Genomic DNA, 24067 nt, shown 5'->3' with positions numbered 1-24067 from the left:
GGCATCAGGAGAAAGTGTGTGCAGCAGTCAGCTTATCTATGTAACTTTTCATTTCAAGATATTTAAAAGACACTCGTATTTAAAAGAGATATATGACCCTAAGTGACTAAACTCAACATTTCTTACTTTATAAGAAGCATAAGTTAAATATTTAACACATCTTAAGATATGCAGTTATCCCAGAATAATCTCACAGATCAACGTATTATTAAATAAAAAGTATGAGAAGTATTGTTATATCAATTCTAGAAGGTTCTTCATGAGTATTCTTACTTAATAAAAAAGAAATTTCTGACTGCATTTCCTTCAAGGTTAAATGTTAAAAGAATGCCTTCTATATGTAGTGCCTCCTAATGGTTGAAAAGAACCAGAGCACACACTGTATTTGTACAAGAAAAGAAAGCAAGCCCATGCCAAGTACATGTAAAAAATGTCTGAAAATTCTTCTTCAGATATAGGAGAAATAATAAAGGACCTTGTTCCCCTTCCAGCAATGTATAATCTCCTAGAGAAGTAAAGCAGGAAAGAACACAAAACAGGAAGTCAAAAGATCTGCCTGAGTATGGGTACTGCTTATTTTTTCTGACCTTGGGTAATTCAATTCATGAATATTCATTAATTACAGTTCAAGAAGTAAGGCAAAAAAAGTCTTTTAGCTCAAAGAGCTAGGGAGGAGAGAAGGGGAGGGGGGGGGTTGGGTAAAACAAAAAAAAAACCAGGTAAGTATAGCTTCTCAGGAGAGGATGTATCCCCTGAGCCACCACTAAACAAGAATTCTGAAGTAAGAAACAGCTTGTCAGTCAGTGAATAAGCATTTATAAAGTGTCTACTATATGCTAAGCATTGTGTTAAACTAAGGGAAACAGAGGAGAGGTGTACAAGTCTCTCAAAATCCTCTGAAACTGAGCTTCCCCATGGGTAAGAATGAGAAGATTGGATTCAATGGTCTCTAAGGTTCCTTCCAGAGATAACTCTTAAAATGTAAGCCAGAAATAATAAGAAAGGAGATCCTAATGGAATCCTGTCTTACGTGGCTGTAAGAGACTATAGTTTAAGAAACTATAAAGGTTTACCTCCCAGCCTCTTCAAAGGATCCACCCAGGGGTGTTATCTGAAGGAGGTACTTGGTTGTTTTATACTGAAAATCCTTTGGGTGAGATTCTACAACCTCCCCAGGTAGCCCCTCATTCTCCCACATGCTGTCTGAGGGTAAGAACTGTTAACTTTTCAACTATCTGACAGAAAGGATACTCAGCACAGTCTAAAATATACATGTGTGTTTGATAAATTCCATCAGATGATGGCTGAGAAAAGCAGCACTAAAGAGAGAAACTAGGCATTCTGTGCTGACCAGTAAAAGTTAACTGATACAAGGAAAACTATGCCAGGCATCCCAGGCAAATAAAAGCTAACCTGAGGAAACCTGGCTCCTGACAATATAGTTAAAGCTACTTCCTCTCATAAACCTGTCTAAATTGCACTGTTGTATAAAATACAAGTGAGAAAGAGAAATTTTAGAAGATGTGTCAAAAATGAAGGGTGTTCTTTGTGTACAACTTTACCTTTCCCACAGTCATCCACTCACGCATCTCCTGGGTATCAGGAATTTCAGTGGTGCATTCTGGGAACCATGACACCTGTTCACAGATACTTGGCTACAAACAGAGCAAAAACAGGTGGGTAAGACCAGCAGTCTTGCAAAGGAATCCAGGCTCCAGGCTGTCTAGTGTTCTAAATCAAACCAAACACAAAAAAGGCCCTAGCACGGGAAGGGAGAAGAAGGGTATGTGGAACAGAGTTAATAGAAGGGTAGGATCCTAAGAGTTGGAAGCAACTTTTAACAGCTTTGCAATTCAATTCTCTCATTTTATAGATGAAGAACCTGATGCCAAAAAAATAAAGTGACTTGCCCAAGATAATACAAGTATCAAGATTCAAACCCAGGTCTCCTAATTTTCAATTCTACCATGCCATTAAGCAAGTAAAGAATGAGTGAACATAGATCAAGGCTGGGAATGTTGTTTAAGCTCCAACCTTTGAAAAAATACTTCTATCTCTAAGCTAACCTCTTGGGCCTTGGAATTGCTTCCAAACCTTAAGAGTTCTGCTACCAGAAATCAGGAAAGATCACAGAGATGAAGCAGCTCTCTCTTTCAGCCTTTTTCTACAGCATTATTCACAATGTGACCTGAAGCCAGCTAAATGAAGTTCTACCTCCAGTCATTCACAGACATCTCAGTTAAAAATCAGCACTCTGCCAACTTTAACTCCATACGGTTCATGACAAAACCTAACTGTGTCCTCTTAATAGACAGGTGGCAAACTCCAATGCACAAAATGAGGCAAGACATGATCAGCTCTGGAGTCACATATGACTCTGCAACTGCCCTTACTTACAAGTTACATTAAAAGTAATATTCACATCTTATGCTGACTATTCATTTTTCCCCCTTTATCTTTTAAAAATCTTTCTTCTGAAATATGGCTCCCTAAAGAAGAAGAGGAAAGGATATATTTGGAAATTTATGTAATATAAAAACAAAAGACATTAAATAAATTTTTAAATTAAAAAGTAATATCATACTTTATAAAAGTTCTAAAATGACACTGCAAGGCAGAGGTGACTGCCTGATAAAGGCTGGCTGCAGGGTGGTCCACGCACTAGGCACCCTATCACCGAGAATCACTGAAGCCCACCAGGCACAACCAACAGGCTTCCAGAAACCCACTCCAGGTCCCCTGGTATGACTTTAGATAAAGACAACCACCTACGGTTGCCTCTGTTTCTAGGGGATACCATGGAATATCAGACTGTAAGGCAAGCCAGTTTTAAGCAGTTTTTCTAAGGAGAAAAATCTAATTTATATTATGGCAACTTGAAAGTTTAGAATAGGAACAATCAAATGTTCTATTCCTTCCAGTCATTAAGAACACAATTAGAGGAGGCTTGCTTTAGCAGACTTCAGATTAAACAGTCAGTTCTAATTCAGTTTTACTGAGGATACCCAGAATCTTTGTATATTTCCATACAAATGAGGCCAAGGAAAGTATTTTGCACTTCGGGGAGAAAGGCTACATGTAACAACCAATTACAAATATTTACCCAAACCCTCACTGTCACATGCTGATCTTTTCCCCAGCAGCCACAAGGCAACTCAGCAGGACCACACCAGAATTCATTAGCTCTCAGCTTTTCTGTGTCTTACAATGAAACCCTATTAGGCTTTTATCATTTTCTATGCTCACTGGATCACCCTTCTCCTTGCGCCGGAGCAGAAGGAGCAAACATAAAATATCAACTAATATCACAAGGACAATAAAAGAGGTGTATTTCTGTTGTTATCAGAACTAAAACAAACTGAAATCTAAATTGTGACAAAAAGAACAAACACAATGAAAATATCACATGGGACTAACTGATAAACAAATGGCAATTTGGAGTCAAGACACCATAAAATCTTCAGTTAAAAAGGCACCTCAGCACCAATATAGGATCCTTTCTATAATACCCCTAACCTAAGATCATTCAGACTCTGCTTTAACACTTTCAGTGCCACAAAGCTCATTTATCTCATGGGGCAGCTCATTCCACTCTCCTGAAGCTAGAATTGTCACAAGACTTTTTCTTACACTGAGCTAAAAGCTGCTTCCCTGCAACCTCCACCAACAACGGTCCTAGTTTTTTTCTTTCCTTTCCAAAAACAGAGAATAAGTCTATTCCGTTTTCTATGTGAAAGGCCTTAAAATATTTTAAGACAATTTTCATGCATCCCCTTAAGTCTTCTATTCTCCAAACTAAATATCCCCAGCTCTTTCAAACAATCCTCAGATAAAATGGTTTCCAGAACCTTCATACCACCCTTGCTCTGAGCACACACCAACGTGTTGACATCCCAAATACAATGTGCCCAAAACTAGACAAAATTTGATTTTAGTTACCTCTGGCTCATCTCTCCAGTCCACATCGAGTTCCTGGTCAAAACCCTTTAGGGTCAGCCCTAAGCCTCTTCGCCCTTTCTGATTAGAGGCCTCAACAATGTCTTTCCGACCCTGGCTGTGTTTGCCCAGACCTTGACCTTCTCGGAAGCCCATCTTTGCCTGAAAAAGAGAGAAAAATGATGGAGCATCATTAGTGATAATTAGTAATGGTAACTGTTCAGCTGAGTGTATATCCAGGCCAACTGGTAGGTAGTTGAATAAATGAGAGAGGACCGCAAAGCTGTAATTAAAGCACCAGGAATATTTAATGAATCTCACTGGAGGTTCATAGGACTGCCCTTCTAGCTAATTCCCCTGATTAAGTGAAAAGTAGATCCAAAGCACAGAGGTGATAAAGGGAGTATAATTTAAAATGAAACTGCTTCAAGGAGTAACCTCTACATCACTCTGGTTCAGAAGAACAATCCTGTGAGGAAAGGGCAACAAAGAGTGCTGTGAGTTGCTTAATCATATAATTAACTTAAATCTTTCATCATGTAAAACTGAGGTCTGAAAAGCACAATAGAATCCTGCTATGGAGAAACTATAATGAAGGTACAAGTGCTCACAAAGACTAAACTAAATCCTGGAGGGATTCATCAGCTGAGGGAAGGAGAACTACTCTCCAAATGTTGTATACATCTACCTAATGAGACACAAGGAAGGTTTCCAGAAGCTATAATGTCTACCAGGGATTCATCCTTTTATATGGACCACTAAGAGACAATATCACTGACACTCATGGAAGAAGCAACGTGATCTTTTGATCAAGTTCCTGTTATAGCCACAAACTCATTCTCTAAGTTTAAGGGAGTGACTTTTCCTGTGTTACCTTGAGCCACAAACCCAAAACTTCCCATTTCTCCACATCCAGTATTTATGGCCTGAAATTTGTATTCTGCCTATGACTTCAGAATCAGCTATTTCCATTACTGTACAAACACAGCAGAGACCTAAGAAATAAGGTTTTTAAAAATAGCTAGCTACTTCCATCTGATTCTAACTGGCAAGTAAGATGAGTTTCCCTCTTCCATGCAGAGTCAAATAGGTTGAAATTTGCAGCAAAGTAGATTTTCCTGCTTAACTTCCTTCTTGCCATAGCATTAATTTTGTGTAGATGATAAAAGTAAAGAGTCCTTCCCAGAAGAAGAAAAGTCCTTCCACTGGAAAGATCCTTATCAACTCTGACTGGAAAGGAGAAAGATATTACCCATTCATCACAGACTCCAGAAGTTGCTGAAAACCTCTGGAAAAGAAGTTACCTTGTTAAATCAGACTTTAGTGTGGGAGTCGGACTACAATTCTCTTCATTTATTAAAAAAAAAATCTGAAAATGCACTTTAATAGCAACAGCAGGATACCTGTGTTTGAGTGCGTACATCTGAACAGAAAACCTAATATAACTGAGTACAAAGTCTCCTGAGATCAGAAAAGTCTTCTTCTGTTCAAACCAAGAGAAATTCGTTTGTTTCAGTTGTCCCCAGCATTCATGTCTAAGATGTGCTAGTGCGATGTCTCACTAAGTTTAGAAAAATAACCATATATCCTCCCTATCTCTCTAGAAAGCAGCTAGAAAAATTCTCTCCACCCCCAATGTAGATTTCTCTTCTCTCATTCCATGGCAAATTTTTCAAAACATAGACTTTAACATACCATCATCTTTTGGGAAACACTGTTGTACATGGAATAACGGGAGGACGTGCCCTCCACAAGGGAGTCAGCTTTGAAATCATTGCTGAAGGAGCTAGACACGGGTCTTTTCTCCTCATTCTCACTGTCAGATCCACTTAGGCTTGTGGAAGACTCTGAAAAAGAAAAAAAAAGATACTTAAGAAAATTACGACAGGTCAGAATTTCATTCATTTGCTGAACAAATATTTAAGAACTGACAGAATCAGAGATCTGGAAAGGACCCTAAGAGTTTATTTGATCCAGTCCTCTAACCAAGGAAAAGAAGATCAGAAAAGCTAACTACTTGTCAAAGATCACACAGATATTAAGAGGCAAAAGAATAATGGGAAGAGGAGAAAGAAAGACTAGAACCCAGGTCATCTTTCCTACTGTATTCTTCTCTCCAACTAGACCAAGATGTTTCTTAAAATCTATTGAATTGTTTTGTTTTTTTTAAACTCCAGTTACTGGGTTAAAGACTCACTGTTTGACAAAAACTTCTGAGAAGACAGCAATCCAAAAAGATACATGGTTTTGATATAAAACTCATATCATAAACAAATCAGGGAAGCAAGCAAGAAATTACCTTACAGAGCTACGCTAGGGAAGAATACATGACCAAGTAAGAGAAGAGGTCACAGAAGATAAAGTAGATGATTTTAGATAAAATTTAAAAGGCTTTACACAAATACACCTCAGCTAATATTTGAAGAGAAAGTTAACTAGGAAAAAAGATCTTTGCAGCAACACTCTCATAAATGTTTCATTTCCAAGATATATAAGGAAATGATTCAAATTTATAAGACTAAGAGTCACTCCGAACTAATAAACGGTCAAAGGATATGAACAAGAAGCTCTCAAGTGAAGAAATCTAAGCTATCTAGAGCTACAGAAATGGAAAAATGGAAAAAATACTCCTAATCCTTAATAATTAGAGCAACGAGAAATAGAGGAACTCTGAGGTTCTACCTCATATCCATTAGTAAAGCTGACAAAACAGGAAAACTGGAGGCCTTCAGGAAAATAGGCACACGGATGTATTGCTGGAATTGTGAACTGACTCAACTACTCTGGAAAGCAATTTGAAACTTTACCCAAAAAGTGTCCAAACTGTGTGTATCCTCTTTGATAGCACTACTAAGCCTATATCCCAAAGATAGCACATTAAGAGGAAAAGGTCCTACATATACAAAAATATCTATAGCAAGTTTTATTATAGTGACAAAGAACTGGAAACTAAGGGGATAGCCAATAACCGGGAAACAGCTAAACAAATTATAATAGAGGACTGTAATGGAATGACACTGAAGAATAAGAAATGGATGAAAGAAAAAACCTGGGAAGACTTGTATGAAATACTATAAAGAACAGAAGAAGGAGAACAACTCATAACAAAAAAATTTTAAATGAACAGTTTTGAAAGACTTAACAAATCTGACAATAAAATGATCAACTGTGGTTCCAGAGGACCAAGGATATGAGACACACATTTTTGGACATAGCTAACATGGAAATCTGCTTTGCTTAATTATATATATTTATTATAAGGGTTTTGTTTCCCCTGGGGTGGGGGTGGGGGGTGGTAAGAAGTGGTGGTTGGGGAAATAACTGGAAGAAAAAGAAAGAGCTCAACGGATTGTAACAAGTCACAATACCTCAGTGAGGAGTGGTAAAGCTGAGAAATATTTCATATTTCTTATCCCTTGCATTTCCCACTAGGTCTACAGTTCACAGCAGGAAAGGACAAATGTGGTCCTTTTTTTTTTTAAAACCTGTTGCCTCCCCTCAGTGCCTAACAGAATGACCCAAAGGGAAGGCAGGGCCTGCTTACATCCTGGAGCCTAAGAACATATACACAATAATCGCTTCTCTCCAGGACCCTACCCTTCCCCACTGCTGCAGTGCTTCTCCCATCACTCTTAGACAATGTGCAGGTGCACAGTACTAGTTCTCCTAACCTTATAAAGTAATTAAAATAGAAAGAAATACAATTTTAAAAGAAATAGCTTTCCACATATCAAACATGCTTAAGAAAAAATAGGTTTAATTAAAATGGGTATTAAAGACTAAGATCCTTAACGCGACTTCTTGGAATTACCAGGGGTTTTAGAGAATGACAATGCTGTTTATTATGTCCAACTTCACTTTAAAACATATTATTTTCCTTTTTCTTAACTGCTTATAACTGGAAAGACGTATCACTACTTTTATAACTTATAAGCCATATGTAAGAATTTTAGTTAGTCCACAGGACCAAGGTCCCAAGGAAAGGGAAAGGGAAAAAGTTAGGAAAAAAAGGAATTAAAGGGGATGTGTGTACATGTGAAAAAGAAATTGATGGATCTGTGAATGGGTATATCCATTCTGGAAAGCAATCTGGAATTACATACAAATTTACTAACCAGTGTGTGCCTTTTAACTCAGCTATGCCTATGTCCAAGAGATCAAAGAAAGAGAATAAAGTCCTATATGTACAAAAATATTTAGAGAAGCTCTTTATGTAGAGGCAAAACTAAAAAATAAGGAGATACCCATCCATTTGGGAATGGTTGAACAAACTATGGCACATAAATAAGATGGAATACTACTGTGCTATGAGAAATGAGGAAACAGATGATTTCAAAGAGATGTAGAAAAACTTGTATAAATGGAAACAGTGAAATGAGCCAAATCAGAAGAATAATTTATATTCAAACATCAATACTATAAAAACACTTCTGAAGACTTCTCTAAACTGATGAAGATGACCAGAACTAAGTACCATTTATACAATAACATCATAAAGACAAACAACTTAGAAAGCTGTAAAAGAACTGTGATAACACAGCGATCATTCATCATTTCAGAGGGTCACCTACTGGCAGAGACGTGATAGACTCGGGGTGCAGAATAAGACAAAGAGATGTTTTTTTCAATCTGGCCAATGAAGGAATTTGTTTTTCTGTCTCTTTCAATGGGGTAGAATGTGGGGACAGTAAATAGACCTGTTCATTTAAAAACTAAAACAATAAAAATAACAAACAGATGGCTAAAAAAAAAGAAATTTCCCGAGGTGGAATAAGTAGAGCTTAATTCACAAAATTGTGTATAGAGGGAACGGGTGGAAAACAAGATATGTATGTAGGCATGATTCCCTTCAAAAAAAATACAGGCGCAGTTGAAGGAAGGTGTTTGGTCAACACATTTCTGGCATTGACCACCAGGTGGCACCACAAACTAAATCAATTTGGGGGAGAGGTGGAGAGGGCAGAATCAATCAACGAGCATTTATCGATGACCTAAAGGCGGGGAGAGGGAAGAAAGGAAGACCCAGAGGATCGACTCTTCCTAGGAGCAGGTCTCCCCCACCCCATACACACATGGAACATCCAGAACTTGGGCCACGTAGGAGAGTCCACGTGTGGTTTCTCTATTGTTTCGCTTGGTACCAAAGAGAACTGCTCCGATACTCTTGGCTAGAAACACTGCAGAAATATAAACAAAGCCATTTAAGCTAAACTGCCTCTCTGAAACACTTCCCTTTATAATATCTAGGGTCTGAAGACTCAGGAGGCTGAAGGACAACAACCGAAAAGCTTGAATCCTAGTAATAATACCATCAATCTTAACTGTACATGGAGTTTCTCTGGGAGCGTCAGAAAAGTAGCCCAGAAAGATAAAGACTTCCATGCCCTGTTTCGTCTTTCTAAACTCCAGTATCTGATGAATAAGGGGCCCTTTTCCTAGCCAAGATCAACCCCTCTATCTTTACCCTTGGGTCAATCCCCTCCCATCTTTCTCCACCAGTCTGTCTATTCAATCCTCTCCCCTTTAATTTTCAATGTCTCTCACTCTACTGGCTCCTGTGCTGCCTAGAAAATGTCCAGTGACCCCCAACTTTAAAAAACCGTAATTTGACCTGACCATCTCCTCAAACTATCATCCTATATTCTCTATCCATTTTTCAGTCAAACTCCTAAAAAAAAAAATTGTCTATATTCCTTATCTTCACTTCTCCCCTCACTGCTCATCCCTTTGCTACCCAGTTTCTGTCCTCAGAGGACTGTAGAGTTGGAAGGTGCCTTGGGTCATCTAAGTCCAACTCCCATATTTTACTGATGAAGAAACAGAGAGAGAGAGAGAGAGAGGTGAAATGACTTGCCTGAGGTCACAGAGTTATTAAAGTGGCAGAGTTTGTATTGGAACTCTAGTCATCTGACTCCAAACACAGTACTCATCCCTGATTTGAAACTGTCCTCTCCAAAGTTACCAAAAACATGCATAAAGCACTTTCCAAATTTAAAATGATGTATAAATGTTAGGTATTATTATCATCTCAATTATAAATCCAGTGAAAGACCTTTTCTTAGTGCTCAACCTTCTTGACCTTCTATAACAGGTACCTTTTCTGCCTGTCCTGTCACTGTCTTAACTCTCTACAGTCTGACTCTCAACCTACCATTTGACTGAACCTTCTCTCTCCAAAGTTATTACCAAATCTAATGGCCTGTTCTCAATCCTCATCCTTCTTGACCTTTTTCTGCAGCTTCTTTGATCACCCTCTTCTAAGGTTTGGGTGATACTGCTCTGGCTCTCCTGCCTGACAATTCCTGTCTCCTTTGTTGGATCTTCATGTCACCCCCGTTAACAGTGGAACCACCCCACAGCTCTGTTCTGGACCCTCTTCTCTCTAAATACTATTTCACTTGGTGATCTCATCAACTTCTATAGTTTCAATTATTTCTCCACAGATGACTTGTCTAGTCCTGTCTCCAGATTTACATCTCCAACGGTTCTAGACATCTAGAACTGGATGCCCCATAGATATCTTAAACTCAACATGTCAAAATTTAATTTGCTATATTTCTCCCAAAACATTCCCCTTTTCCTAAATTCTCTATTACTTCAAGGGTATCATCATCGGCCCAGTCATGCAGGCTCAAAATCTAGGTGTCATTCTCAACTCTTCACTCTCTCTCACTCCTCAAATCTAATCAAGGGGTCAAGTCTTATTCTTTCTACCTTCTTAACAACTCTAATATATTCCTCCTTCTCCTCTGACACTGCTACCATCCTGGTTACAGGCCCTCATCACCTCATACCTGCACTATTCCAACAGCCTGCCTCAAAGTCTCTCTCCACTCCAACACATCCTCCGCTCAGCTGTCAAACTGATCTTCCTATCAATTAGGGAATGACTGAATAAATTGGGGTATGCAATTATGATGAAATACTATTGTGCTATAAGAAATGATAAGCAGGATGCTCTCAGAAAAACCTGGACTCACATAAGCTGATGCAAAGTGAAATGTACTGTGTACGAAGTAACACCAATATTGTGAGATGATCACCTGTGAATGATGGGGCTATTCTCAGCAATAGAGTAATCCAAGACAACTCTGAAGGAGTTGTGACAAAAAATGCTATCTATCTCCAGAGAAAGAACTGAAGGTGTCTGAATACAGAGTGAAGTATATTTTTTTATGAAGTATATTTTTTTACTTTATTTTTCTTGAGGTTGGTTTTTTTTTTTTGGGGGTCTATGTTTTCTTTCACAACATGACTAATATGTAAATGTTTTGAATGACTACACATGTACAACCTACATTGAATTGCATGCTTGGGGCAGGGGATGAAGGGGGAGCCACAGGAGGAAGGAAGGAAGAGAATTTGGAACTCCAAGTTTTAAAAAGAATGTTAAAAATTGTTTGTACATGTAACATAAAATAGCAAATAATTTTTTTTAAATTGATCTTCCTAAAGCACAGGTATGATTACGTTATCTCCTCTAATTCAATAAACTCCAGCTGGTACCTATTGCTTTTAGGATAAATATAAAATATTCTGTTTGGCTTTATAAAGCCCTTCATAACTTGGCCCCTTCCTAACTTTCCAGTCTTTTTAGATCTAAATCTCTTATGTACTCTAAAATCTAGTGAAACTGGCCCCTGGCTATTCCTCCAACAAAACACTTGTTTCCTGACCCCAAGCATTTTCACTGGCTGTTCCCCATGCCTCAAATGCTCTCCCTCCTCCTTTCTCATTCCTACCTTCCCTGGCTTCTTCCAATTCTCAGCGAAAAGCTCACTTTTCTGCAAGATCTTTTCCAGTCCTCTTAATCTCAATGCCTTCCCTCTTACATCAGTTTATCTTTACCCACTTTATCCTGAATAGATCTTGTTTATAAGCAGTTGTTTCCATGCTGTCTCCCCCATTAGACTGTGAGCCTGACAGCAGGGACAGCCTTTTGCTTTCCTTTGTGTCCCCAGAATTTAGCACAAAGTCTTACACAAAGAAGGTGTTTATATTTCAATATAATAGTTTCCTTTATAATCCCATTTTATGTGCAATCAAAAATATAATTTTAAGAAAGGGTCTATAAGTTTCATCAGCTTGCCAAAAGGGCCATTACCACAAAAACAGTACTACTCCATCCCCATCATTTTATAGATGAGAGGACTGCAGTACAGACAGGTTAAGTGATTAAGCTAAGTTCACTCAGTTAGGAAATGGCGGAGCCAGGATTTAAGCCGAGGCTCTCTGACTCCAAATACAATGCTCTTTCCACCACACCATGTATTTTATGTAGACCTCAACTGCCCAACTAAAACACACACTCTAAGGACAAGCTCTATTTTCTATCCAGTTTGTCTCCTAAGAGCACCAAACACAAGAGCTGTTTAATAAATACTTGTGGACTTTACTCAATAAGTCTAGTAAACACTGATATACATTTCTTGCCACCATAACTCACTCGTATGGATGGTGTTGAACATGCTTGATAGTATACAACCCCTTTATGATAGTAAATGCAGCCAGCCTCCCTCTTCTTCTATCTCCACCCCATCTCTTAAGCAGGCTCTACATTCACCAGTTTTCTTACTAAGATTTGGAGAACAGGACCACAGAGGACCAAAGATGAACTTCCACACCCTGACAGGCTGTCTGCCTCTCGAGAATGGAGCTTAAACCATTAAAAAGCATCATCACCAACCCCTGTTAGTGACCTGAAACAGCTTCACCACAACACCAGGCAAGGAAGCCGTTATCATTTACCCCTAGCAAGAACACAATGACCAATAAAGTCAACCAGACAACAAAAACTATAGTGCCTGAATACAGAAAGCTGCTTTGGAAAAATAACTCAAAGCAGGATGTTGCCAAGCCAAGCCAGACAGATGGATGTTCTGGAGTTCCTTAGGGCTAGGCAGGAATTAGCACAATAGGCAAAATAAGCATTTGCAAATCACATGAACTGAAGGAAAAGAAGAAAAGTGTCATGGGCATAGCCAACACCTAAGATCAGGTTTAGTCTACCAGATTTGATAAGAATTAAGCAAACACTTTGAATAGACAATTCTGTAATAAGGATATAAATTAACAGGAGTGATAAGTAAAGTTAGTCTATTAAAATCATTAATTTTGTTAAAAACTTGCCAGAGCTGGTTGGCAAACTCATCTACCTCTGCAGAAGCTCACCTACTGTAACTTATCAGAGAGTTTTAAAAATTATTTAATGATTTTCATTCAAGAGCATTTCTCCTCTACTTAGAAAAATCCATAACTCTCAGGGCTTTATGGAGAAAGAGACAAACTCACTTTAAAGCAGAGGCAGAGAGCGTGCGGAGTGCAGCCCAGCAGGGACAAGACCCGGAACAGGCTTCAGGGAGCCAGCAGCAGCAGCAGCTCCCAGGTGGCTCAACCCACAAATGCCACAGACAACTTCAAAGGTCAGTGGGAGAGTTCCTTCACCCAAGTGAGTAGAGCACGGTCTGGACTGCAGGCAGCAGCAGCTTCCATTTTTGGAGCCCTTCCCTGGAGGAACTGAGCCTCTGCTCTGAATCTCAGCCCTGAGCTCAGCTCTGGGGTGAGGAGGAGCTCTGGTGTGGTGGAGCTGGAGGAGGCTGTGCTGAGGGAATTTTAATTGCAGATTCTGTGCAGGAAAGTTTTTGGTTGCTCCCACACCAGTCTCCCTTGATTGTGCCACCTTGGAGGAACTGAGAACTTACAGATCCCCAGAGTATAAGTGGAGGCTCTTGACAAAGGACTCAAAAGTCAAGTAACTGGCTGGGGAAATGCCCAAAAAAGAGAGAACAAATAAGACTACAGAAGGTTACTTTCTTGGTGAACCAGTATTTTCTTCCATCCTTTCGGATGAGGAAGAACAATGCTTACCATCAGAGGAAGTCAAGGCTTCTGCATCCAAAACCTCCAAAATAAATATGCAATGGTCTCAGGTCATGGAAGAGCTCAAAAAGGATTTTGAAAATCAAGTAGAAGAGGTGGAGGAAAAATTGGGAAGAGAAATGAGAGAGATGCAAGAAAATCATGAAAAGCAAGTCAACAGTTTAGTAAAGGAGACCCAAAAAAATGCTGAAGAAAATAACACCTTTAAAAATAGGCTAACTCAATTAGAAAAAGAGGTTCAAAAAGCCAAAGAGGAGAAGAATGCTTTAAAAAGCAGAATTAGCTAAATGGAAAAGAAGGTTCAAAAACTCACTGAAGAAAATAGTTCTTTAAAAATTAGAATGGAGCAGACGGAAGCTAATGACTTTATGAGACACCAAGAAATTACAAAACAAAACCAAAAGAATGAAAAAATAGAAGAAAATGTGAAATATCTCTTTTGAAAAACCACTAACGTGGAAAATCGATCCAGGAGAGACAATTTAAAAATTATGGGACTACCTGAAAGCCATGATCAAGAAAACTGCCCTGATATTCTAGAACCAGAGGGCAAAATAAATATTGAAAGAATCCACTCATCACCTCCTGAAAGAGATCTGAAAAGAAAAACTCCTAGGAATATTGTAGTCAAATTCCAGAGTTCTCAAGTCAAAGAGAAAATATTGCAAACAGACAGAAAGAAACAATTCAAGTATTGTGGAAATACAATCAGGATAACACAGAATCTAGCAGAGCTTTCACATTAAGGGATCAAAGGGCTTGGAATAAGATATTCCAGAAGTCAAAGGAACTAGGATCACCTATCCAGAAAAACTGAGTATAATACTTCAGGGGAAAAAATGGTCATTCAATGATATAGAGAACTTTGAAGCATTCTTGATGAAAAGACCAAAAATGAATAGAAAATTTGACTTTCAAACACAAGAATCAAGAGAAGCATGAAAAGGTAAACAGGAAAGAGAAATCATAAAGGACTTTCTAAAGTTGAACTGTTTACATTCCTACATGGAAAGATAATATTTCTAACTCTTGAGACTTTTCTCAGTATTTGGGTAGCTGGAAGAATTATACATATACATACACACACACACATACACACACACACACACACACACACATTTATATACAGACAGAGAGCACAGGGTGAGTTGAATAAGAAGGGATTATACCCAAAAAACAATAAAATTAAGGGATAAGAGAGAAATATATTGGGAGGAGAAAGGGAGAAATGGAGAAATGGAATGGGGCAAATTATCTCTCATAAAAGAAGTAAGAAAAAGCTTTTTCAATGGGGGAGAAAAGGGAGGAGGTGAAATGGAAAAAGTGAGCCTTACTCTCATCACATTTGGCTTAAGGAGGAATTAACATGCACACTCAATTTAGAATGAAAATCTACCTTACACTACAGGAAAGTAGGGGAGAAGGGGACAAGTGGGGTGAAGGGGATGATAGAAGGGACAAGGGAGTAATCAGAAGTAAACACTTTTGGGGAGGAACAAGGTCAAAAGAGAGAATAGAATAAAGGGGGGACAGGGTAGGATGGAGGGTAACATAGTTAGTCTTACATAACATGACTATTATGGAAGTCTTTTGCAAAACTACATATATACTGCCTATATTAAATTGCTTGCCTTCTCAGTGGGGATGGGTAGCGAGGAAGGAAGGGAGAGAAGTTGGAATTCAAAGTATTAGGAATGAATATAGAGAGTTGTTTTTGCACACAACTGGGAAATAAGAAATACAGGTAATGGAGTATAGAAATCTGTCCTGCCCTATAAGAAAAGAGATCACGGGGATAAGGGAAGGGAGGGGTGATAGAAGGGAGGGCATACTGAGGGAAGGGGTAATCAGAATGCATGATATCTTGGAGTAGGGGGAGAGAAGAGATGGAGAGAAAATTTGGAACTCAAAATTTTGTGGAAATGAATGCTGAAAACTAAAAATAAATAAATAAACATTTGAAGAAAAAAAAGCAGAGGCAGAGATCTCCTAGCAAGTTGTTTCAGAGAGCAACAGAGCAACATGGCAGAAATCCCAGGAATAAAAATTACAGTGACAACTCAAAGAAAAGGGCAACTTCTCCTACAACCAATAAACACCAAGGTGAACAGCACACAGACAAAAAGAAGCAAATTATGGATTTTAATAAACGTCGTATCCTAGCTTACAATCACCATGGAATACAGTCATTCCTGCTCAAAGGCTCCATTTCTCCTGCACTCCGGACAAATAGCATCTCATTAAAACAATTTAAACAGATACCGATAAAAGAAGTTTTTGATTAAGGTCATGAATCTGGGCTGACAGAAAAGCAATAGTTTCAGGGCAAATAACCCACTTAGGAAGGAACTAAATTTCATTGGGGGTATGGAGAGGAAGGAAAGGGATTATCAAGTGCAAGTGGCAGATGCCATCATAATCTGAAGTTGCTACAGATGGAACAGACAGAAGCCTATATGCAACGAGTGACATAATGAAGGAGTGCAACTGAAAGGACACTACTGGAAAGGAGCCAGGATTTCAGAGCTCTTGGTAACAATTTTCTCCTATGGAGAAGTATATTTGTCTTATCTTTACCGCAGAGGGACTTGATTTCAGAGCAAATTTACAAGAAGTCATACTCTCGAAAATGTCTTCAAAGCCCTAGATCTCCAGGGTCTAGGAGTTGACCCTTCATAGAGACAAAGCTCTCCCTTTCTATCAGTACATCCTTTGCCAGAGAGTAAACTCTAACCTTATACTACAGCTGCTTCATTATTATCATTATGTAAATAAGTTGATTAAAAAATTAATCTCAACATAAAGTAGTTACAAATTTATGCTGATATGGGGAAACAACAAATTATTCTGGAAGGAAAAGATGGCAAAAATCTACACCTTCCTCATTGCTGTCAGCAAAGAGCACCCCTCAAACACTTACGTGCCTAAATGGCATGTCCAGGTGGAGTGAGTCAAAGGGCTGCATTTGATATATAACTTGTGTAAATGCCCTAGGTGCACACCTGCATGTACAACCACTACATACACAGATGAGATGTGCGTTTTCTAGAGAGCTTAGTGAGGGCACAGCATACAACGGAATGTAAAAGAGGAGCCTTCAAAGTCATTATGTGATACAATCTTAAGCGCAGATTAAAACTGATTTGTGGGGAAAGGTAAGGTGTGTTAAACACTTGCAACTTTCCAGAGAAAGGTACTGCTGTGTTATTTCTTCTCCTGGGAGAGGCCAGGCTACATCACTCCTGTGATTTTCACTTCTCCAAGTGCAACCTAAGCGCACTAAGACTTCCTCAAGAAATGAAGAGCGCTTCGCACGGTGCATTCTGGGACACACCTTTTCTTTGATTTTCATCTCTACAGTAAAAGGGTTTTGGCACCTGCCCTGTTTTCTGAAAGTGAAGCAACCAACTGGTGGTTCTTGGCCTGCTGGAAGTTTAGGCCCTGCCACCTACTCACTAATTCTCCTTCAGACCATTCTATATACACAGAAGGAAGATTCCATTAGGATCTGCAGGACATTATTTCCTAGAAGTCTAAACCTACTGAATAAAACTGAGAAGGGGTAGCTAACTGGCACAGCAGATAGAGTAGCAGACCTGAAGTCAGAAAGACTCATCTCCCTGAGTTCAAATCCAGCCTCAGATACTCACTAAGCTATACGACCCTGGGCAAGTCACTTAATCCTGTTTGTCTCAGTTTCCTCATCTGTAAAGCTGGAGCAGGAAATGGCAAACCACTCCAGTATCTATGCCAGGAAAACCCTAAATAGGGTCACAAAGAGTTGGACACAACTGACCAACAAAAACATTGAGATTACTGACAACTCCATTTTCAGGAGCCATAACGAGGTTCCCTGACTTTATCATTAACAAAAAAAGCACATCTTTTGCATCCAAACAGGACCTTTCTAACAATCATCCCTGCTCTATTCAGAATCAGCTTTGCTTCAGCGCCCTGCCAGCCTGGATTATGGCTTCTCCCCTCTTCCTCACAAATTCAGTGAGTCTGAACATCACCACTAACTTCTGGGAAAGGGGCAAAATTTCCTTTTCTTAAACTATCTATAGGACAAACGAAAGAAACACAAAGATTTTTCTTTCCCCATTTATCAGTGCCAGCTGCAACACACAGAGCCTGTTCTCGCTCATCCTGAAATTATCTTGATAGCACAAATGGCACACACATTTAGCCGATACACATTACAGAGAAAAAAAAGAAACGTTCTCTCTGAGCCTGGACCGTGGCCACACCAACTGCTTTATTATTTTTGCTGCCTGTCAAGTTTCTCTTCTCTGGACCAGCTTCTCAGTAACATCTGATGTTAAAGTGCCCCTCAATTGGCCTACCACTTGTTAGTAAACTGTATTTTCTACCACCCTCGACTGGTGCGTCACACCCTTTTGGTCACCAATCTGTTACCAAATTTCATTCCAGTTTACCAGTGATTCGGGAGAGGATTCAAAACATGAAGCTACTAGGAAGTGAAATCAAATGCAGATGAATTTCCTAATTTGTTTGGTATTTGAGATATATCCAGATACTGTAAAATTCACAAAGAAAATGGATGCTGTAAATTTCTATAACCCTAAAAATGGACAAAGCAAGAGAGTGATTCCAATCAGATCAGTGAGATACTTTGCACTAAATGCAAATCACGAATACAATGCTGTTCCAATACTGTTCACTGCTTTTAACTGTGGCTACTGGAGAAATGGGTAGGTAAATGCTAAAAGCTGAAAGGAATGATGCCAGATCCCTGAAGCTAACCATCTATCTCCCATTCCCCAAGATCATCAATAACTACTAAGGCCCATGTTTACACACAATACTCAGTGATCATCACCACCTTAAGGAAGTCCAAGAAAGCAAAAGAGTGTCCCAGTTGGAAACTAACAGAACTACCTACAGAACAGCGATGGTTTTTGGAAGACCTTTCAACTTGTAATTGTCAATATAGGTAGTGCTATACTTCAATCAAGAGAATGGCAGCAGGAAAAGGAAGTCTACATCCAGGCTTGGAAAAACCAATATTGCTTAAGTCCTTCTCTCTCTGAACTGGTTCAGTTTTCCAAAAGGGATCACAGGCCGTAAATTTTCCAGTGCTCAGTCAACAGCATTCCCGATGGCCAGGTTTCACATTATGTTGGCAGCCTTACCTTGTGGGCCATGACTGCCAAAAGAAGGGGGTTCCTCATCAGAAGTAGAACTGAGGGTCAAACCCAGCTCAGCCGCTCTTTTCTTCTGCTTCTTCTGGGGGCTGCTGAACTCTCCTTCTCCTCTTCTCTTCATTGTCACTGCAACCACAAACCAAAAAAAGAAAATAAAAAGGAAAAAGGCAGTTGCCTCCCTCTGGTTCAAAGCCACATTAACAGGAGATGATAAAGTCTGAGGGTACAAACACATAAACCACCTAAGGGATAGAATTTGACAATTTTTATCATCTTCCAGAGCCAACACTCCAATGACCTTCTTTTGGAATGAATCTCAGATGATGGCAACCAGGATCCAGTTCTCATTAGTAATTAATTTTATGTGTATTTGTAAAAATGCAACACAGACCCAGAGGTGACTGTCACGTCAATTCCAAGTTCTTGACCCAAAAAATTACACATTAATTCTCCATCTCTTAGTGGTCACTATTCACATGGACAGTTCATATTTTTCCATTCTACTGAATGACACACTAGGATTCAATCTGTTGGGATGGGTGATGACAAAGACAAATTTATAACTACTAACAGCAAGGGCTCTGAAAAACAATTGGGTAATCACTTTTATTTTTACTGACAACTGATTTTTGGCTTGTTTCAACATGAGCTTAAGCATACAGAGGAATTAGGAAACTTTTCTAACAATCAGAGCAGCATTCTATCCACTAGTTGGTTGGTTTAATGCCCATGGTATAGAAAGCAAGTACTCTGGACATGAGGTTGGCACACAGCCATGGTACACAAATGGCTAGGAAAATGGAAATAAGCACACATCAAGCCACTATTATTTATTTAGAGCTAGATACTAAAGGAAAAAAATATCAGAGAGGAACAGGGGGCAATGACATCTAAATATCCTAACAGAACAATCATCTTTATTGAAGAAGATACTGAGTTTAACAAATTGCGGTCCACAGATTCTAGAAAGCCTTCTACACAGCTCAGACAGATGGAAAAAAGGAAAGTGAAGCAGCAGACATAAAGCCAAGAAAGTTTCAGACTTGGCAACAACAAAGGGCAGGGACCAAGTGGGGATTTGGGTGTTGGTCACAACATCTATTACATTTGGAAGCAGTGACAGCAGTAAATAGGTGAGCAGGCCAAAGAGCAGCTGTCACTTTCCCCAATGACACTTCCCAGAGCCCTGGATCAATTTACCTTACTGTCTTGTCTCTTTACCTGTAAGATTAGCCAGTTAGATGCTACCTCATAGTAATACTGTGTGGCTTACCTAGTGACCAAAAATGTACTGAGAAAACCGTGTGTGACTCCCTAGCTCAGCTCTCACCCATGTATGCTAGTGTTGGCTTTCAATAAACATCGCGTGGTTAGCCTTATCCCTGAATTATGCTCTGTACTTCAAGGATCCAAAATTTCATTTGTGTGGGTCACCCTTCTGCTGATGCAGATCACAAACCACCCCTACACAAGCCTTACTGGATATCTTCACTATATATATATTATATATATACACACACCCACACATACACACAATGGTTAGCCTTCTAGCATTTTGTCTCTCCGCTTAGCTAGACTGGTCTCTAAGCAGCAGACACAGAGTCTGCCTCTGGACCCATTCTTGGAACCTTTTTAGCTTGTTACGGCTAGAGTTTGGACTCTGCTGGCATGGCCTTGGAAGGCTTAAGGCCTTCATCACGTCATGATAAAGCATTTGGCTGCTAGGGAAGCAGTTGTATTCTGCAGTATATATTTAATTCAATTTACTGGTGCTCACAGATAACCAGCACTAAAATAATTTTTCCAGATTTTTCTTTTCCTTTGTAAAAAAAAAAAAAGATTGGCCAGTTACAGTCTCATTCCCTTCTGGCTATGACAGCTGTTTTCTCACTTCCATGGGGGAAAAGGGGGAGCAAACAGGAACTAAGAAGTGTCGATACGGGAGCCCCAGGAGTCACCCTAAGTTCTGAAGGATGGAGCTTCAGGAGGGGTGCAGTGATTGGGGACAATCCTGGCGATGCACCCCCGGAGGATGTCAGGTTTAAGGGGTTAACGAGATGAAACTCCTCTCCCCCAACTCTGAGGGCTCCAGGTGTACAGGAGGAGAGGAGGCAGAGCCGCTGCCTGTCTAAGCCGGGGCAGAGGTGCTGGTCAACAGAAGGGATCCTGACATTCCAGAAGGCCAGGGCTGGACAGGGCCCTGAGGCTCAGGCAGCGAAAGGAAAAACGAAGTGCAGGAGAACCGCGGGGAAGGGCGCGGCTAAGTCCAGCTGCCTCACCCGCACTGTTCAACCTCAGGCCCTACGGAAGACCCCAGGCTTCCACTCGGACCCTAGCCCCAGCCCCTCCCCCCACGCCCAGAGGAATGTGCCCATCTCCAAAGGTGGGAAGGCCAGCTGAGGGGGAAGGCAGGGGCTGCCGCGCTAATACCTAAGGACAAACACGGGGAACAGGCCCGGAGGGCACGGGAGGGCAAGGGGCGGGGGAGGGGAGGGCACAGGGGGGCACTGACAGGAGGGGGAGGGAGCCCACCAGGGCCGAGCAGCGCCGCGGGGGGGAGGCCCGCGAGGGGGAGGAGGACCGGAACCAGAAAGGAAAGCAGAGGGCCTGGGGCGCCGGGCCCGGGCCGGCGGAGGCGGGTCGCGGAGCCGGGCCTCTCAGTCGGGCCGCGGTGAGCCGGAAGGCGAAGCCAAGCCCGCCCCGATTCCCTCCCGCCCTGGCCGCGCCCGCGCTCCGGCACTCACGCTGCGGGGTGGGGGCGAGCTGACGGGGAGGGGAGCGAGGGGGAGGGGGCGTCAGGCCGCCAGATCGCGCCGCCGCCGCCGCAGCCGCCGCCGTCGCCGTCGCCCGGCCCCAGTTTCGTTTCCTCACAAAAGCCGCCCCCGTCGCGGGGTGACGTCACGCGCCCCGCCTGGCCGCGGCGCGGAGCGATGACGTCATCGGGGCCTTGATGGGCCCCTCCCGTCATGTAACAGATTCAAGGTTTCGATACGTGCCAGTGGACCCTCATCTAAAACACCCCACCCACCTCTGTCTCTTCGCGAGGCCGCTAGGCGGCGCAATGGTAGAGTGCCAGGTCTGGAACTGGGGAGCTCTGAGTTCGAGTTTAGAGTCAGATGCTATGAGGTTAACCCAGTTAACTGCTGTCTGCCTCAGTTTCCTCAGCTGTCAAGTGGGGATCATTTATCATAATAAAACTTGTTTGGTGGTTTTGAGGATCGGGTGAAATAAGATTTCCTCTTCCCCCATGACACTCATGTGCTGCAATTTAATGTAGCCATTCCCCTGTCCATGGACTGCTACTTTGTTTCCAATCCTTTGTCATCCCCAAGAAAGAACTGCTGTAAACAGGTGCACTTAGGGTCTCATCTGAACGGACAACTTTCCCAGTCTTAATCAGTTGTAAGGAAACATGTCCTGCGCTGAAATCTATTGGATTCATTCCTATCAAGCAAGCCCTAACCAACTGCTACATGGAGGTGCTTGATCAGCTCAGGAAGGACTCCTCCCTGATATCAATCAGTTAAACAATAGGTGGTGTAGTGGATATTCAGCCAACGCCTGGAGTCAGGAAGATTCATCTTCCCGAGTTCAAATGTGACCTGAGACACTTACTAGCTGTGTGACCCTGGGCAAGTCACTTAATCCTATTTGCCTCAGTTTCCTCAACTGAAAAATGAGTTGGACAAGGGAATGAGGAACCACTCCAGTATCTTTGCCAAGAAAATCTCAAATGGGGTCATGAAGAGTTAATTGGATCTGACACAACAAACATTTCTTCATTAAGTACCTAGTAGGTGCCTGACATAGTGCTAAGTGCTGGGGCTACAAAAGAGGTAAAAGACAATCCCTGTCCTCAAGGAGCTTCCCATCTAATGAAATTAGAGTCATAATGAATAATTCAACTATAAGCAGTACCTCTTTGCTCTCAACCCTTGACCAGATTGAATGGTTTAGGGGAAAAGTAAGTTACTGTTTTTCTGTTTGATGCATCAAAAACTTGTTACCTAAACTTGGTACCCTTGTTAATTCATGACAAAAGAATTCTGTCTTTGTTCTTGAACACAATGAATTGAAAGCGAAAAGTTGGGTCATATTTTCAAAAGCATGATGGATCTCTATCCCTATAGGTTTCTCATTCACTAAGCAAAGGTACTTTGAATTTAATTAATAATCTCTTTTGTTTCTGAGAGATCTGCCAAAAACACAAGAGTACTGAATTTTTCTTTCACAAACTTAACACTTTTCAAAGTGCTTTTATGTATATTGTCCCATAAGTCTCACAAAGCACAGATGTAACCAGGTACTGTCAGGTCAAGAACATACTACAAGACTTGAAAAAAATTTAGAAAGAATTTTTATTAAGTCATTTGGCAAAGGAGAGAGAGCCAGAAAAAGGCGTGACTCCGCTCTTGAAATTGTTAATTGTTAAGTCTTCACAATACAGAGAATTCAAATTAAGTCTTAGAATACATAGAGTTCAAACTAGGGCATAAGGACAAGCAGCTGGGTAGCTAGCATGGAAACAGTCACTTTCCAGAAAAGGGTAAGGTTACTTGAGATGCATATCAGCAGGTAAATGTAAACATTCAATATAATTTTATGGTTGTTGTTTAGTCATTTTCAATAGTGTCCAACTCTTTGTGACACCTTTTGATCTTTGGGGGTTTTTTGTTGTTTTGTTTTGCTTGTTTTTTGACAAAGGTACTGAAGCAGCTTACCATTTCCCTCTCTAGCTTATTTTACAGATGAGGATAATGAGACAAACAGGGTTAAGTGACTTGCCCAGGGTCACAAGGTGAGTAAGCAATATAATTTGGGTGAAGCCAAAACACAAGCTATTAGGGAAGCCATGACCTGGGTTCCCTGGAGAGTCTCTGAGGTCAGCATGCCCCATGATTTCAGGCTAGGCAATTTTCTAACCATATAAAGCTGTGTTCAAACAATATTAATAATTAACAAACTATTTCCCCCAGTAGTAATCTAACAGCAACTCAGGAAAACTGGTATGGTAGTTCATCATCTGCAGTCTCTCCTTTTGCAGTTTCAGAATATAGACTGACTTTTAAAATAAGTGTAGAAAG

At 40.6% G+C, this 24067-nt stretch overlaps 1 protein-coding gene across 1 annotated transcript in view; it reads right to left on the bottom strand.

Annotated features, from left to right (window-relative positions):
• CMTR1 (cap methyltransferase 1) overlaps nucleotides 1-21869 on the bottom strand; it is a 53974-nt gene extending 32105 nt beyond the window's left edge. Inside the window, exons 1-5 of the mRNA XM_072641973.1 lie at nucleotides 21728-21869; nucleotides 18972-19109; nucleotides 5632-5783; nucleotides 3940-4098; nucleotides 1563-1655 (exon numbers count right to left, since the gene is read on the bottom strand). Of these exons, the coding sequence (XP_072498074.1) occupies nucleotides 1563-1655; nucleotides 3940-4098; nucleotides 5632-5783; nucleotides 18972-19104 (537 nt within the window). The 5' untranslated portion in view covers nucleotides 19105-19109; nucleotides 21728-21869. The remainder of the gene's footprint in view (nucleotides 1-1562; nucleotides 1656-3939; nucleotides 4099-5631; nucleotides 5784-18971; nucleotides 19110-21727) is intronic.
• Nucleotides 21870-24067: the final 2198 nt, after the last annotated feature.

Source organism: Notamacropus eugenii, chromosome 2 (genome assembly GCF_028372415.1).
Source record: "Notamacropus eugenii isolate mMacEug1 chromosome 2, mMacEug1.pri_v2, whole genome shotgun sequence".
NCBI lineage: Eukaryota > Metazoa > Chordata > Mammalia > Diprotodontia > Macropodidae > Notamacropus > Notamacropus eugenii.
This window is presented reverse-complemented; position numbering and strand designations above follow the sequence as displayed.